At 40.1% G+C, this 17,968-nt stretch overlaps 1 protein-coding gene across 1 annotated transcript in view; it reads left to right on the top strand.

Annotated features, from left to right (window-relative positions):
- The window catches only part of WDR17 (WD repeat domain 17), a 1,021,977-nt gene extending 1,004,469 nt beyond the window's left edge, over positions 1 to 17,508 (top strand). The window contains exons 28-30 of the mRNA XM_044062517.1: positions 14,812 to 14,910; positions 15,139 to 15,322; positions 15,923 to 17,508. Of these exons, the coding sequence (XP_043918452.1) occupies positions 14,812 to 14,910; positions 15,139 to 15,322; positions 15,923 to 16,042 (403 nt within the window). The 3' untranslated portion in view covers positions 16,043 to 17,508. The remainder of the gene's footprint in view (positions 1 to 14,811; positions 14,911 to 15,138; positions 15,323 to 15,922) is intronic.
- Positions 17,509 to 17,968: the final 460 nt, after the last annotated feature.

Raw genomic sequence — 17,968 nt, forward strand, 5'->3', positions numbered from 1 at the left:
TCATTACTCACTGTGCAATGATACAGTTAAATATGAATGACACATGACATGTTCATCTTGCAAAGAAAAATGCATTTATTGCATAAACTCTTAGTGACCACACAGGAGAACAACTCAGACCACTTTCCATCAAACATTGCATAAACTGTTAGTGACCACACAGGAGAACAACTCAGACCACTTTCCATCAAACATTGCATAAACTGTTAGTGACCACACAGGAGAACAACTCAGACCAGTTTCCATCATGCAGCCATCCTCAGTGAAAGCAACATGCAGTAAAGCACACAGCAATTAATTTTGAAACAGTCATGTGATTAATTATAACTCTCCACAGAAGCATCCAGAAGGACTTTTGACTGAATGCCTCATATGAAATTCTTTGTCCATGCACCTTCCTTTTGGGTACTTGGAGATTGTGTTTGTTGAAATGGTTAAATATGGCCAATATTACCCTCAATGTCAGAGAGACACTGATGAACAAGGAGGTGTAAAATGTTTCAGAAAATATGGCAGGACAGACTAATTCACCTCCTATAGATTCATCATGCCACACAAATAAAAATTAATTTTACATACATAATAAGGGTCAGAGTTTTGCTTTCTTGTTCACTTAACAATAATTATGTTAATATTGGCTGAAGAATTAAATCTAAAGCATTTTTATTAAAATGGGTAAACAAAAATCTGTGTGAGACAGATATAACAATGTAGCATAGTTTTACCACCCAGCAGTGTCAGTAGTGCAACAGGCATCACTCTGCTTTGGTGCAGAAGACGGTGGGTTCTATTACCACAGCAGGTAGATTGATTGGTGACACTGCGGTGTAGCATAAAAGGAGAATGGTGTTGTAGCATAAAAGGAGAAGGGTGTTGCATACTTGACTACGTCATCATTTCTGATTTGACATTAAACTCAGATCTCATTTGCTTAAGTTGGTGGTAGCTTGGGCGAATGTAAAAGACCCTACCGCATATATTATAAACAGTAGAAGTTACCCAATGCCCTGGCTAAATTTCCCCTAGTAGTATACATACTACCTCGTGTCTCCCCTGAAAAGAAGCCAGTATCCTAGTGGGACTAACCTGGTCAACAAATGATAAATAAATCACTGGCCAATGTCATATTTTTGTTCTAGAATAGAGATGCTGATCCCTAATGAAATTTCCGAGACAGACTGCCAAGTTACATTAATACTACTTTTTTTTGCTAGCTCAATAACTGTCATCCCTGCTAACAGAATTAAAAAATGTACTTGTTGTTTTGGTTGTTAATGGCAGTTCATACAAGCAAAATTAAGAAACAAAATATTCTAGCCTCAGCCAGAGAACCTGAATTGTTTACTTACTTTTATTTTATTTCAATTTGCTAACAGAATCAACCTTATTGTAGTAACTATGCACTAACAAAGATACTAAAGAGAGATATCTCCAGAAAAATACACTGACAGACAATATATGGGAGTAAACAATCAACCTAATGACACATCTTTGTGAGAAAATACAAGCAGACATGGGGGGAATTTGATAACTTCACTATGTCAATGTTCAGAGCTTGGAACTGATTAGCTGGTATCCCAACTAGTGGAAGTCATAGCTGCGTATAGTATTTATTCATAGCTGGGTAGAGGTATGCTAAGCAGGAACCATGTGCACTAAAACATAACTATGACATGAGAAAAACAAAACTGTCACAGAACTGTGCAATGTAAGAAATGGTTTATCATCAGAAAAACACCAAACAGGACCAGGAGATTTAAAAAAAATGCTTCTATTGCAATGCAGTAAAATCACTTATGCTATACTTTTCATCTTTTTCCCTTATTCATTCTTTCTCGTATTTGTTTTTAAGCTCAATAGTTATTTTACAGGAGAAAACTCACCAATTTGGGAAGAATCACGTTTAGAGTCATGTGGCTCTCCCCCATCCTTTTGCAACAGGGTTAACCCTTATGTTCATTTGAATCTTCTGTGAAAATTATGTGAATCATTAAAATGTTCACACTAGTGCATCCTCTTAAGAAGCTGTAAAATTATACTCACCAATAAAGGCTGTAGGGGACTAGTACTTACAGATTATCACCTTATCCTGTCATTTCAAGAGAATTAATGCACAAATTCTGTACCCTTTAATAAACACACACACACACACATGCGCGTGAGCGCACACACACACACACACACACACACACACACACACACACACACACACACACACACATGCACAAACATACACACACACACACACACACACACACACACACACACACACAGTGTAAATGTACAAATACATGTATATATACATGCTTTCATAGATGTAAACAAAAACAAGTATACATAAACACACAAATTAATACATAAATTGTTCCAACAAATTCAGCAGTCCATCCTAACTCATGTACTAAGCATGAGACACTTTGCTCCATTTACCTCCTTGTAGCCTACCTTGTTACTTTTTAGAATACTTATTTCTAAATATGCTTTTAAATGTATTTTTTATCTTCAGTTTGCCACATTGTCTTTCGTGGTAACATGGAAAAGATTGCCATTCATCAGTACAAAAAATGGGGAAATGTAGCTATATGAGTATGACGACTCCTTACTGGGTCAATAATGAAGGAGCCTGAATCCTCACCACTGACACTGGAGAGGGACGTTCACTTGGAATACAAATGGATACACTCAGCATGTCCAAATGCAGACGTCTCTACATCAAGGACAGTTTCCCTAAGAGCACACAGGGAACACAATCAGTCTGCGGTCTGGGTCTATCTATCTGTCTCCCTCCAGGTCCCCAATAAAACTCTCCATTGGTACAGCTGTACGGCTGGAGTGTCAAGCCAAGTCCTCCAGCACCCTTTCTGTGAATGCAATGCTTCGTGTCCCTCCTCCAAGTAGCTGACACATGCAAACTTTTTGAGATTTGATTTTACACACACACACACACACACACACACACACACACACACACACACACACACATACACATGCACATATGCAACACACACACACACACACACACACACACACACACACACACACACACACACACACACACACACAACTGGGAAAGGCTGAGGCTGGGCTGGAGCAGGTTTGCCTTATGTGCTACCTTCTGCCCAAAGTATAAGGTAGTTATCACTGCCACCAGATACTCCACAATCAACTACTCTAAGGCCCTTAACAAGAAGTGCCCAGTTACTCTGTGCAATATTAATACTAATACAAATGGTAGTCTTGAACAAGACAGCTAGGCCTTCTGGAGTGGTCCACACAGTGTCACCAAATAAATATAAGTACTCTCAAATGTTAAATACTTTTTAAAATGACCAGACACAACAAACATTTTAAATATAGTTAATAATAACTAATAAAAGAGTATGAAAATACTGAATATATATTTACAGTAAACCACACTGTTCAAATCACAGGAAATATTGAAAATGACATTGATGGACAGACTCAGATAAATAAAGAAAAACAATTATCAAAACTAAGCTTCACTATATTTTCCTGACTGAATCTAGGAGAATTACTATTCTCTACTTACTTAATAGAGCAGAAAAGATGATGTGGTAAATGGTCCTTCTTGTTGTTAGGCCCAAGATAGAATACTCAATGCTCAGAGATTACTCCCTGTAATATCTAAAAAAATATTTCTAAAATGGCTGGAAGAATGACCTGAGCTGGTCACCTGACTCTAGGTTCTTATGGTATCCACCTTTGAAGCTGAGACAGGAATTTAGCATAGTAGGGTACAGTTCACATCTAAATGTTTATGGCAGGGCCCTGGTGCCATGAAACAATTACAGTGCTTTCCCTCTTCTTTACAGAAACTGTTAAACAATGGCCTCTCCCAGACCTACTGAATCCAGTTCTATTCAGCACAGTGGGGTGCGGTGTTTATGGTTTAACAGCTAATTTAATTTAAAGGATTTTCCAAAACTAACTGGACTGAGATTAACTGCTTCTCTTCCATTGTCCTTTCTTACAATATATACATACAGTCTGACATCTATATTCCTTCTCTGTCCAGCAGGACCCACTGTTGATGCATTTTTTAACACTAGCAACTTTACAAACACATTTTGATTTTCAAATGGCATACAGTTCTAATACATTTGTAATATAAGTATCTGTACAAATCAGTTTGATATTCAAATGCCATACAATGCTAATACATTTGTAAAATGAGCATCTTGTATAAATCCATTTGATATTCAAAGGACATATCATTCTTTACAGAACTCCAGCTGGCTATGCTGGCAGTAGTCCATGTCATCACATCCCCCCCCCCCCTTCAAAGACTCAAGCTAGTTTTTCAAGTGACCCTTGAGAAACGTTCCTTGAGAGAAATAAGCCTATCTGGGAATATGTTACCCCATTCACTGTCTTGGGATCTCACCTGCTTTGGCATTGCTAACCCCATTGCAATGTTTTACTGTCATGTCATATGCCTACAATCCTAAGCTCCACCTTAATAACTTGGCATTTAACCAGCTGGCTGTATGTAGCCATGTTAAGGAATTATGGTCTGTAATTACAATGAATTTCCTTCCATAGGCTGAAGTTTCTGCAGTGCCCATACTAGGTTCATAGGGTCATAGGTAGGTGCTAGGCTATCGGCCCTAGGGCCTATACAAGCCTAGCCAAAAAGGTACCCTGGCATTTGCCACCCAAGAAAATTATTTTCCTGTGCCCCTGTTGAGCAGAGCCACAGAGGTGATCCCCGGGGTGAATTTCCTATTTCCCATCCAATCATCAAGATTTTTTCTTGAAGAGTGCTAATGAGGAGCTTTGTTTGATATAGATAGGTAGTTTTTTCCAGAGTATGGGAACTCTCTGGGACAGGAATCTATCCTTCCAGCATGTTCTGTTTATTGTGGCGACAAGGTTTAGGTCCCTAGAGCATGTAGCTCAAAGGGATTGGGATTTCTTTAAGTGGAGCATGTCCAACAGCTCTGGGTTTGACATAGCTTTGTATGTTAGGCAGAGATTGCCTCTGAGAAGGCGATGTGCAGCGGAGAAAAGCTGGAGCTTTTTGAGACTGTTTGCGTAGGGCATATGTTTGAGGCCGGTAATCCTCTTTGTGAGGTATTTCTGCGGCCTTTCCAGTTGTTGTCGATGTCTTATGAGGTACATACCAAAAGGGGCGTTGTACTCTATAATGAATCTAATGAGTGATGAGCAGAGGGGAACAATGACCTCTTTTTTCCTGGATGAGAAACCTTTTGTGATGTGTGCCACATAGAAGGATTTCCTGACTACTGTGGGGATGTGATTATCAAAGGAGAGACTACTGTTCACCTGTGTCTCAAGGTCTCTTATAACATGTTCAGTGTTACGTAGACTACCACCTATGTGGTAGCTCATGGGTACAGAGTTTTTACCAAAGGTGATGACAATGCACTTTTTGGCATTGAGCTTGAGGCCATGGCTTTGACACCAGACATCTGTCTCAGTGAGACCCTTTTGTAGGATGCCCACATTGTTAGGAGTTTTAATTATGGCTCCTAGTTTGCGGTCATCTGAGAACTTCATTAGCCAAAGACCTTCTGAGTTAGCCTGTATTTCAGAAAAGTAGATACCAAACTAGAGAGGACCCAGGACTGAACCCTGTGGTATTCCACTTGTCACTGGTCTGAAGTTGGATTTGGAGTCTACTGCATTCACAGTGTGGGCTCTGTCAGTGAGCCAATTGTCAACCCATCTTGTGGCATGGGGATTTATACCTAGTTTACTGAGTCTATCTATAATTCCAGAGTGGGGGATGGTGTCAAAAGCCTTGGCGAGATCTAGATAGGCTGTGTGAACCACCTTACCCTCATCTACGGCTTTGGTGGCTGCTTCAAAGAAGTCAATCAGGTTTAGGAGACATGATCTGCTTTTTACAAACCCAAATTGGGTAGGGTCCAGAGTTTGGAGATTACCAATGTCTTTATTTATAAGTTCCATGATGATACATTCCATGGCCTTGCAGACCAGGCTCATTAGGCTAATGGGGCAGTAGTTCCTAGGGTCTGTGGTGGCTCCCCCTTTGTGGAGTTGGATAACCATCACTGTGTGCCATTCAGTGGGCACAAAGCCTGAGGTGAGGCTATGATTGAACATAGTGCTTAGGTGGGGTGCCAGTTCATTCTGTAGTCCATGTAGAACACAGCCTGGGATGTTGTCAGGTCCCATGGATGCTGTGTTCTTGGCTTTGGAGAGTGTGGTTTTTACCTGTGCAGCCGTGATTACAGGAACTTTGCATTCTTCTGGTATAGAGATGGGCCCTTTAAGGGGTGGGGAGGTAAAGTTAGCACTGAACCTATCTGCCAGGATGCTGGCAATATCAGTTGGTTCTGTATATTTAGTGCCATTGTGCTGTAACCCAGAGCAGATCTGAGTGTTGCCATTGAGATTCTTGACATAGCTATAGAATGCATTTTGGTTGTCTTTAGAATCAGTGGCAATTTTGTTTTCATAACTAGCTTTGGAAGATTTTATGAGGGATCTCAGCTTCGTACTGAGGCTGACCAGGGAGTTCTTCCAGTCATGGGATTTTACTCTTTTTTGCAACAGTTTCTTTCTTTTGTTGTAGAGTTTGTTTATGGTGGGGGACCACCAGATTGGCTTCCTTTTTTTGGAGGATAGTATATTGGTTCTGTTAGGGATAGCATGATCCATGCACTCATGTAAGTGCTTATAAAGTGCATTTGTGTAGGATTCAGCAGTCGTACCTCTATTGTCTGTCTGCATGGTTGTTGTGAAGTTTGCACTTCTGTCTTAAGAAGCATGAAGTTGGCTTTGGAGAAATTTTTTACGGTGGTTTCCCTAATAGGGGGGGTAGACATTCCTTTTCTACAGTTGCATAATATTCCTCCCTGGGTTGGAGTCTATGGCTGAGATATACCACTGGGTGCTCTTCTCCCTCTGAGGAAACCTGGCTAAGTACAGTCCCTACCCCATGGTTTGAAGCATCCACCTGTACAGCAAATTCTTTGCTGTAAATCTGTACTGGCTAACACAGGGGTTCTTCCCAAAGCACCTTTACGCTTCTAGAATCCCTGCTCACATGCTGGAGATCACACTACCTCACCTGTCCTGTTTTTCCTTATCAGGACTTTGGTGGGAGCAGCTATTGCACTATAATTGGGAATAAACTTTCTATAGTCCTCCTCTGTCCCTAAGAATGCCCTCACCTACTTCTTGGTAACAGGGACAGACCATGCCTGAATGGCTTCCACTTTGGCAGGTTCTGGCCTGATTTTAGCACTTCCCACTCTATGTCCCAGGTAGGAGACCTCTTCCATACCTACCTGACACTTACTGAGCTTAATGGTCAACCCCGCCCTTTGCAGTCTGCCCAGCACCTCCCTAACATGCTGAAGGTGGTTTTGCCAGGAATGGTGTAGATGGCAATATCATCCATGTAAGTAAGGAAATAATCTCCTGCTTCTGCTAGGATATAATCTACTAGCCTCTAGAAAGTCACTGGGGCATTTTTCATCCCAAAGGGCATCTTTGTGAACTCATACAAGCCAAAAGGAGTCTCAAAGGCTGACTTCTCTCTAAAACCGGGAGTCAAGGGCACCTGCCAGTAATCCTTGGGCACATCAGTATTGGTCATATACTTATTTCCACCCAGCTTCTCTAAGGCTTCATTTGTCCTAGGCATGGGGTTTCCTGTAGTCCACATTTAACCTGGTGCTGCCATCCTTCTTTGGTACTGGTACCACTGGTGAGGCACAGGGATTGCTGGACTCCTGGATTACTCCCAGTTCCAACATCTCCTGTTTTTCCTCCATCAGTGTCTGTCTGACTCATTCCAGCACCCTGTAAGGGACCTGCCTGATAGGTCTTTAGGGTCCTGTATCCACATGGTGCTGCACCAGGTCAGTGCACCCTGGTTTCCCAGTGAACATGTCCAGAAACTCCTGTAACGCTGCTTGGATTTTTCAAACCTCGGAAGGAGACATCAGCTGGGACATTGCTACCCCTTGCACTGAGCTGTCAGTCCAAGCAACACTAAGGAGATCAGTTACCAGATCTCCCTCAGACTACTCCTGCCATCCACTGCAAATATTCAGCACAGCAGCCTCCCTATCATGGTAAGGCTTCATCATGTTAACATGGTGTAATTTGTGGCCCTGCCTCTTGCCTAGCAATTCCAACATGTAGTTAAAATCACTGACCTTCCCTACCACTTTGAAGGGTCCCTCCCAAGCTCCTTGCAACTTATTGTGTCTGACAGGAGTAAGCACCATCGCCTGCTGTCCAACAGCATACTGTCTGGCTCAAGCATTCCTGTCATACCAGACCTTTTTCTGCTGTTGGGCTCCTGCTAGTTTATCATGGGCCAAGCTCATGAGCTCCCTAAGCCTTGTCCTGAGGTTTAGTACATTTACCACAACAGACTCCTTGTGGGATTCACACTCACTCCTCCACTCATCACAAATCATATCTAAAGGCCCCACCCTTTGCCCATACAGCAACTCAAAAGGTGAAAACCCTGTTGATTCCTGGGGGACCTCCCTGTAGGTAAACAACATGTGGGGCAGATATTTTTCCCACTGTCCCTTAAACTGGTCTGCAAAAGCCCTTAGAATGGTGATTAGTGTAGAGTTTACCTTCTCCACAAGACCATTAGTCTTGGGGTGGTAGGGGTGGTCTTTAGATGCTTCACCCACAGCGCTCTCACAGAAAAGCCAGCAGGTCTGACATAAAATTGGCACCTCTGTCAGTCAGTATTTCTTTTGGGAAACCTACCCTGCTGAAAATCTCTAGCAAAGCATTTACCACCTTCTCTGATTCAGTAGAGGATAGAGCCACCATCTCCGGGTATCTAGTAGCATAACCGGCTACCACTAGAATATACATCTTCCTGTGGAATTTGGGGTACTCAGATGACCTGCAATATCCATAGCTAGCCTCAGAAATGGCTCCTCAGTCATAGGCAAAGGCACCAAAGGAGCTTTGACCTTGTCTCCTACCTTGCCTACTTTTTGTTGCTGCTCACAGGTCTTGCAGTACCCTGTTCAATTCCTTGCAATCCCAGGCCAATAAAAGTTCTGCATAATATGTACCAGGTACCCTTTATGCCCATATGACCTGCAAAAGGAATGTCATGGGCTATGGCTAGAAGTGCCAGATGGTAGACTCTAGGCACTACCAACTGCTGTATTACCTCACCCTCTAGCCCTACCTCAGGGGTACACTGTCTATACAGTAACCCTTTGTTCCAGTATACAGACTCCCCTTTCCCTTGAGAATCCGGTGCCTCCCTAGCTACCTGTCGCAAGCCTCTCAGTATAGGGCCTGAGAGCTGAGCCTGTCTCAACTCTATCTTTGTAACTTTTCCCAGCTCCCCTGCCTCAAGAAGTCTGGTATCTTCTGACAGCGGTGCATCATTGTCAACCTGGGTACTACCACTCACCTCTGCCCTTGCAGTCACCCTGTCCAAGGGAACATCAGTACCTAACAGCAGCTGTGGCTCATCTTCAGGCTCACTGCAACAGGGTAGCTCCCTCCCTGTATTAGCCAAATCACCAGTTCTGGCTTCAGGGTGCAGTCTGCCTGGGTCTCTCCCAGGCTACCAGACCCACATGCCTATCTCCAAAACTGACTGAGTGTCACTGCATGCACACAAGGCAATACATTATCAAAATCATTCCCTGTCAACACATCTGCATGGATATCCTCAAACACACCTACTTGCTTCCTTCCTTTTCCACCTTCCTAGTCAAGGTGAGCTGTGGGCAAAGGCATTTGGAATGGGATCCCTCCTAAAGTTCTGAGTGGAGTGGACTGCCCTAACAAATACTGCTCCTCTTAAACCACTACAGGCTTCACAATGGTAACATCAGAGGCTGTGTCTCTCTTGGCAATGGCCTGTTTTCCATCCACCAAAAGAGGATAAAACGCTGGTGGTAGTTTGGTACCCCTGTTGTCTCCAGATATCTTACCATTGGCTTTCTGTTATTGCCAGTTCCTGGCTTCCCCACCTTTTGTTCCCCACCTTGCCTCTATGGACATATATATCCTGCATGGCCCCACTGGTTACATTTGAAACATTTAACCCTTTATCCTGGCCGTGTACCTGAACTAGTGGCTTCCCCTGTTACTGGTAGACTCTGTTGGGGCAGTTTAGGCTGCCAACCATGGGTTCTCATATTCATGTGCAACAGTGGGTATCCCTTTCCTGTGCAGTGATGCCCTGCTTGCTAAGTAGAGATTCCCCCTTTTTCCCCAGCTTATCTGCAGATTTGCATTCTCGGTTTGCTAACCAGATTCTCATGTCCTCAGGCAAAGTTCCAAGGGCTATTTCCCTCAGCAAAAGGTCTGCCAGCCTTTCAAAAGTGGTAACCTGACACCCACTCACCCACTTATGAAACTAAGTGCTTAACTCAGCAATATAATCACACACACTTTCATCTGCTTTGCTTCTATTCTCACAAACCTTTTTTTTCTATAAGCTTCAGGCATTAACTTAAAACATTCCAATAAACATTTTTAACGGTATCATAGTTTAAGAAATCAGTATCAGACAATTTAGAAAGAGCAGTTACATCTTTACCATGGAGTAAGAGGGTCAGAAACTGTACCCGGGGCTCTTTGTCAACATTATACTGTTTACATACTCTTTCAAATATATGAATAAAACTATAAAAATTATCACCCTCCATAAATTGAGGAAGAAATTTACTGACCTTTGTTGCTTCTGGGGTTCAGTTACTCCCTTCCCTCTTACCTCCATGACCATGGCAAAGAGGCAGTATTTCCTTTTCATATTGCCTCTGTTTCTCATTTTCTTTGGCATCCAAATGTCACATTCTTTTTGCTGCTCTAATTCCATCTATTTTGCCTACCACAGTCTCTCATTTTCTTCAGCCTCAAAATGCCTTATTCTTTCTGCTGATTCTAATTCCAAATATTTGGCTTCCAGTTCAAGTCTCTTTAACTTCAGGTGGGTTTTTAAGTCCTATGAAGAAAAGTTGAACTGTCCTGTTTCTTAAGGCTGCACATCCTCAATGCCAGACTGGTTGTCCTCCTGGTTGCGAGTCTGTGCTGCAACTGTGATTAAGGCTGCAGTAATTTCCCCTTTAGTCAGGGTGGCATGCACCAGTCCTTTGGCTTGGCACATCTCAGCCAACTGTTTCATTGCCAGGTTGCCATAATCCTCTGCTGACATCCTTGCTTTTTCTCCCTGCCTAACTAAGCTAACAAAAAGTAAATAAATAAAACTATTGTGATATAAAACTCTGAATGTCTACTTTGTGGCTGCTTGAGAGTACAAACACCTTCTTTAGTGACCACTGCTTACAGGCTACAGAAATTCAATATCGACACCACTGCTCATCAATATGTGATGACCACTTGCTGGGTAACCAATGAAGGAGCCTGAATCCTCATCATTGACAATGGAGAGGGATGTTCACTTAGAATAAAAAAGGATACACTCAGTATTTCCAGATGCAGACCTCTCTGCATCAAGCACAATTTCCCTTCAGAGCATACAGGGAAAACACTCAGTCCAGGGTCTGGATCTCTCTATCTGTCTCTCTCTAGGTCACTAATACAACTCCCCACTGGTACAGCTGTAGGGTTAGGTACTTAGCTGGAGTGTCCAAGCCAAGTCCTCCAGCACCCCCTCTGTGAAACTAGTGCTTCATGTCCCTGTTCCAAGTAGCTGACACACACTGTGAGATTTGAGATTTGATATTTGATTGCACACACACACACACACACACACACACACACACACACACACACACACACACACACACACACACACACACACACACACACACACACACATGCACACACATGCACACACGCACACACATGCACACACACACACACACACACACACACACACACACACACACACACACACACACACACACACATACACACACACACACACACACACACACACACACACACACACACACCTGGGAAAGGCTGGGAAAGATTTACCTGATGTGTCCCTACTGCCCAGAGTATAAGGTAAGTTACCTAGAGTACATAATTCTGCCACCAGACACTCCACAATCAGCTACTCTAAGGCCCTTAACAAGGAGTATCCAATTATACTGGGTAATATTAATACTAATACAAATGGTAGTAGTTGACCAAGACAGCTATGCTTTCTGGAGTGGCCCACAAAGTATCACCAAATAAATATAAGCACTCTCAAAGGTTATTTTCTAAAAGGACCATCCACAATAAAAGTTTTAAATATATTTAATAATAAATAATAAAAGAGCATAAAAACACTGGATATATATTTAGAGTAAACGACAGAGTTCAAATCACAGAAAATATTGAAAATAACATTGTTGGACAGAGTCAGACAAATAAAGAAAAACAATACCTAAACTAAGCTTTACTATATGTTCCTGAATGAATCTAGAATTACTATGCCCTACTTACTTAATAGAGCAAGGAAAATTATGTGATGAATGGTCCTTCTTGTTGTCAGACCCAAGACATAATACTCACTATTCAGAGATTATTCCCTGTAATATCTAAAAAATAATTTCCAAGATGGCAGGCAGAATGACCTCATCTGGTCACCTGATTCTAGGTTCTTACAGTATCTGCCTTTAAGGCTGATACAAGAATTTAGCATAGATGGCTACAATGCACATCTAGATGTTTATGGCAGGGCCCCTGGAGCCATGTAACAATTGCAGTATTCCCCCTCTTCTTTACAGAAGCTACTAAGCAATGGCCTCTCCCAGATCTAATGACTCCAGTTCCAATCAGCACAGTGGTACGCCGTGTTTATGGCTTAACAGCTAATTTAATTTCAAGGATTTTCCAAACCTAACAGGATTGAGATTAACTGCTTCTCTTCCGATGTCCTTTGTTACAATATATACATACAGTCTGACATTTATATTCCTTTTCTGTCCAGTAGGACTCACTGTTGATACATTTTTTTAACACTAGCAACCTTACAAACAAATTTTGATTTTCAAATGCCATACAGTTCTAATAAGATTCTACCATAATCATCTGTACAAATCTATTTGATATTCAAATGTCATACAGTTCTAATACATTTGTAACACAGGTATCAAATCAGTTTGATATTCAAAGTATATATAATTCTTTACAGAACTCCAGTTGGCTATGCTGGGATTAGCCCATATCATCACAATAAGCATTTTATAAAGGCCTTATTTGTAGGCATTTGCATGGTCACTTAACTTGATAGTTGTTGGTGTTAAATCAATTACAAATGTTTGTTTGTCTTTTCGGCTTTTCCCAGTTAGGAGTCGCCACAGCGGAACTCCTGTCCGCTAATGATTGGCAGTAGATTTTTATTGTGCCGAGTTGCCAGCCCAATGCCCAACCTTCAGCGAAGGCACACCCATTCACACATGTCTTTCGGAGGCCACTCGACCATGGGGAGGACATGCAGACTCCACACAGAAGGCACTCCAGCCGAGATTCGAACAGGAGAACCTCTTGCTGTAAGGCAGCAATGCTACCGCTGTACCACTGCGGATCTTTGTTGAATCAATTTCCAGTTCCAGTAATAATAGTGAAAATAACTTTTGCTTCTCATATCTTAGCAGATAAATGCATGCCTAATACTGTCACTGAAATTAGCCTATGAAAGGTGTTAATTTTAGATTTATTTGTTGAATCAATTACAAATAAAATCTAAAATTAACACCTTTCATAGGATAATTTCAGTGATAGTATTAGGCATGCATTTATCTGCTAAGATATGAGAAGCAAAAGTTACTTTCACTATTATTACTGGAACTGGAACCATGATGTATGCATTGACATCTTCATGTTGCTTTTCTTTGGGGCACAATTAGAGCAAAGTTGCTAGCTGGTGAGGCATGTAGATCAAAAAATAAAGAAAAAATGCCAATCAAGTATATAATACATGATAACAATTTACCTGCAATCCATTGTGAAAAAAATTACTCTGGTGCTTCCTTGAAGACCAGAGACATATCATCTCAGGACCCAATGCAGAGTACAGAGCTTTCTTACCTCATAGCATCCACAGGCTTTCTGGAGTCTTCTATTCTATCTTCCAGTTATGTTTCAGTAGGTCATTTGACAAAATCAAGTTATAAGCTCATAAGACCTGATTCCAAAAAACTAGTTGTCAGTGTATGTAACCACTTATATTGACAGCAGGTTGACAGTAGGTCTTTTGGAATCTGCCACCCGAAGTAATCCTGTTCACAGATAGGCCTTACACCAAAGTAAGTCACTTACAGTGAGCAAGTCTTTTGTAATCTGGGCAGACTTACACTGAGAACAATTCTTTTGGAATCTGGCCCATAGTAGGCATGATAAGTGTTAGTGTTTTGCTTTCTTGTTTAGTAGTTAATATAATATAAGGTTAATGGTTTGTGCTGAATTTGAATGTTTGCACATTAGAAAAATCACCATTACAGTGGTTTTGTAGTTAAATGGAAAAATGATTACTGTTAGGAGTGATGAGGAACCTAAATGTCTAGATAGTCCTTGTTGGTCCGATGGCAGTTGCAACTGAATTGAAGGCTGGGGTATCCTGGGTTCTGTCCCCAGACAAGAGTCAGTGATTTTAATTCCTGTTGTTGGTAATATAATACAAGGTTAGCAGTTACACTGCATTTTCTTAAATCTGTCAAGGACCATAAACATGGCACATTTTATGTTCTAGTCATCTATAATCAATGTTTGCATAACATTTGTATTTGAAGTTAAAACCAGGATCTTTCTGTCCTACTACATACTTTTTTCCTGAATGTCAGAACAATTATAAAATGATAGATCATGATGTTGTTGCCTTTTTCCTGTCTTTTTCAGCCAGTTACTGAAGCGTCGTGAGGTTTCTGTTCCACTGCAGATTGAGCAGCTTTCAGCAGAGTTAGATGCCTGGAGAGGCTGCACACAAACAACCAACAAGTAAGTTTTCAGTGACCAGTGTTACTTGAAAGTATTTAATACTTCTCTATGGACATAAATTATGAAAGTGAGGTAGCATTTCTTTGTTTTCTTTGCCTTTTGTCTTGGAATACTAAATTGTAATAATTAAATAATGGGTTTTCTAAGTAGGTTGGTAAGTTTCATTGATAACTGTGGCCAATAGATATGAATTCCTGCACATGTAAATGCCTGTTATTGAATTCTTAGGCTGCTAGAAGAAGTGCCATGTACTCCACCTACAGAATCTCAGAGAAACGTTTATGAGACCTTGATGAGTCGGATCAAAGAAGAGCCTCTTAAAGGAATGATTGGACCTGATTATGTAACAGGATCCAACCTACCAAGTCATTCAGATGTTCACATATCCTGTCTTACAGGATTAAGAATACAGGTATAGCAAATAATTGGGGAAAAAATAACCACATTGTCATTTTTACATGATGCAACCTTTCCTTCTATGATACTTTAAGGCAATAATAATAATAATGGTATGACATATCAAAGTTGTATTTAAATACAGAAAAATAAAATGGCTGTTTTTGGTTGTTTTGACATTAAAAAGAACTTTTCTTTACTTAATTTCCCTTTCAGATTGTTAGGTAGTCTGTAAGTACTATGAAAATATGCAAATAAAAAACAGGACTGGAAGGACCTTTTAAGGATTATGAACTCATTTTTTTTCAGTCAGATGAATATTGAAACAGAAAGGAAGCATACCAGTAGCAAGCAAGACAGCAATAAGCAAAATGTCTATAAATGCTATGATTTTTTCACATTACAGTGGAATACCAAATTATTGACTTGTACTACATGAAAAAACGTCCTTTTCATTACCCTGAAATGTTCACATCACATTGTGTAACACTGCAATCTCTTCAGCAAAGTAACTGGGGAGGTGGTAGCAGTAAAAAAGGTTAAAGCATATATATTTTAAATGTTATAGAACATATATACCAGAGACAAACAGCAGTAACAATATGTTGTCTTCTAGGGTCCAGTGTTCTTCCTTGAAGATGGAAAATCAGTAATCTCATTAAATGATGCTTTGATGTGGGCAAAAGTGAATCCATTTTCACCTTTAGGAACAGGAATTCGTCTTAATCCTTTCTGATGAATGTCTTTGAGATGCAGAGATCTTCATGTAGTCCATTCCGCAGCAGACATTTGTCCTGGATGGTTAAGAAAATTAAAGCATTTTGTGACCTGTAATCAGCATGTGAGCAAAGGGACTTAGTGTAAGGGTAATGTTTCCCATTCAGTCTTGAAAGGGAAAACAAACCTCTGCTTAATGATCTCAAGAAAGTAAAATGATATGAATCCAGCATGAGAGAACTGAGCACTTTGATTTGCAGATGAATCATGCAGATAAATATGCACATTCGACAGGGTAAATTTAGCCATGGCATTATTGTGCATGTATCATCCATTGTTCAATATGCTTACATTGTTACTGGATGACAATGTAGGGAGTATGGTTACATAATGTTTTCAAATAAATAAAACTCTGGTGAATGAAGGGTTTAGTAAACCCAAGACAAAAACCAGCAACAACAGACAGAATGTCAAGTATTAAGTATGTTAGCTCTGTAAAGATAAGGTGGGAAAGGGGAAATCTCAGAATACTTAAGTAATATATAAGAAGATGTGCACCCACAACTGTTGTACATAGCTAGGGAGATTTACAATGTGTAAATTAAGCTACTTTATATTGCAAAATATAATGGCAGTTGCCTTTATCCCAGTTATATTACAGAATGAGGTCCAAAGGAAAGGGAAGGCAAGATTACTGAACCTTTCACTTCAGAAGTGCTGTATCATTAATCACTTTAAGTATATGTATTTTATCATAGTGACTGCTTTGAGTGTAACAATCTTCTTTTTGCTTAGCTCTCTTAATTTGTAGGAATTGTGCCTTACTGTAAAGAAATACAGATAGATCCCTTCATTATTTATTATAGTTATTTTGGCATTTGTATGAATAAAAAAAGGTTCAGAATGTGGTTTTAGAGATAATAATTTTATTTTAATTATTTAGATTGGCATTTTTAATGATTTAATAAAGAAGCAGTTTCCACACATTGTAAAGAAATGGCTTAGAGGAGCAGATTACTGTAAAGTGAAGTACTTCAACGTACACACACACACACACACACACACACACACACACACACACACACACACACACGCACATATATATATATATATATATATATCTATATATATATATATATATATATATATATATATAATATGATGCAGCATGTTACTAAGAAACCAAATCAGAAGAAACTCGTATTATCAAGAAAAAAACAAATTCAAAAGAACCAACAGAATTATGATGAAAACCAAATCAGAAAGAGCTCATTACTGAAACTGAGTTTTAACATTGAATATGATCCATGCTCATTATCCAGTTGTTAGAAATGAAATGCAAAATAACATGTACATTCTATCAGTAGCCACAAATATGTGATGCAGTATAAAGTAAATCTAAGTATCTGTGTTGCATCAAAGAAATGTTACATTACCATACTGTAAAACAAATGAGAATAATAAAAATAACAATGAATTCTTAAATTATTGTCTCATACTAGTTTTGTATGTATGTACAGTTTAGCTTTATTTCTTGAAAAGTAGTTGAATATACAATAATATGTTTATGTATGTAAAATAGATGTAATGAATGTGTATATAAATCTGCACCCACTGTCACTAATTTATATAAGAGGTGGGCAGGAACTATAGCATCTTAAAACATACCAACGCCATTATACAGTAAGCAAGAGGAAGTCAACTGTAAAAGTGCATGATAAATGCACACTACCACTTCAAGTAATAGTCAACACCTGGAACATCCAAATTAGCTTTACACTGCAGAGTTGCAATCAGTTATTCCCAGGATCCTGCTCACCTTATTTACATCACATTGACTTTCAATGTTATCTTACCAAAAGTAAATGAAACTTACTTGTGATTATACTTCAAAGTAGCACACTGTCACCACTCATGCCAATTTGGCATAACAAGAAAACAATTG

The sequence above is a fragment of the Protopterus annectens genome, chromosome 2.part1, assembly GCF_019279795.1.
Source record: "Protopterus annectens isolate FY-2018-M chromosome 2.part1, PAN1.0, whole genome shotgun sequence".
Lineage (NCBI taxonomy): Eukaryota > Metazoa > Chordata > Ceratodontiformes > Protopteridae > Protopterus > Protopterus annectens.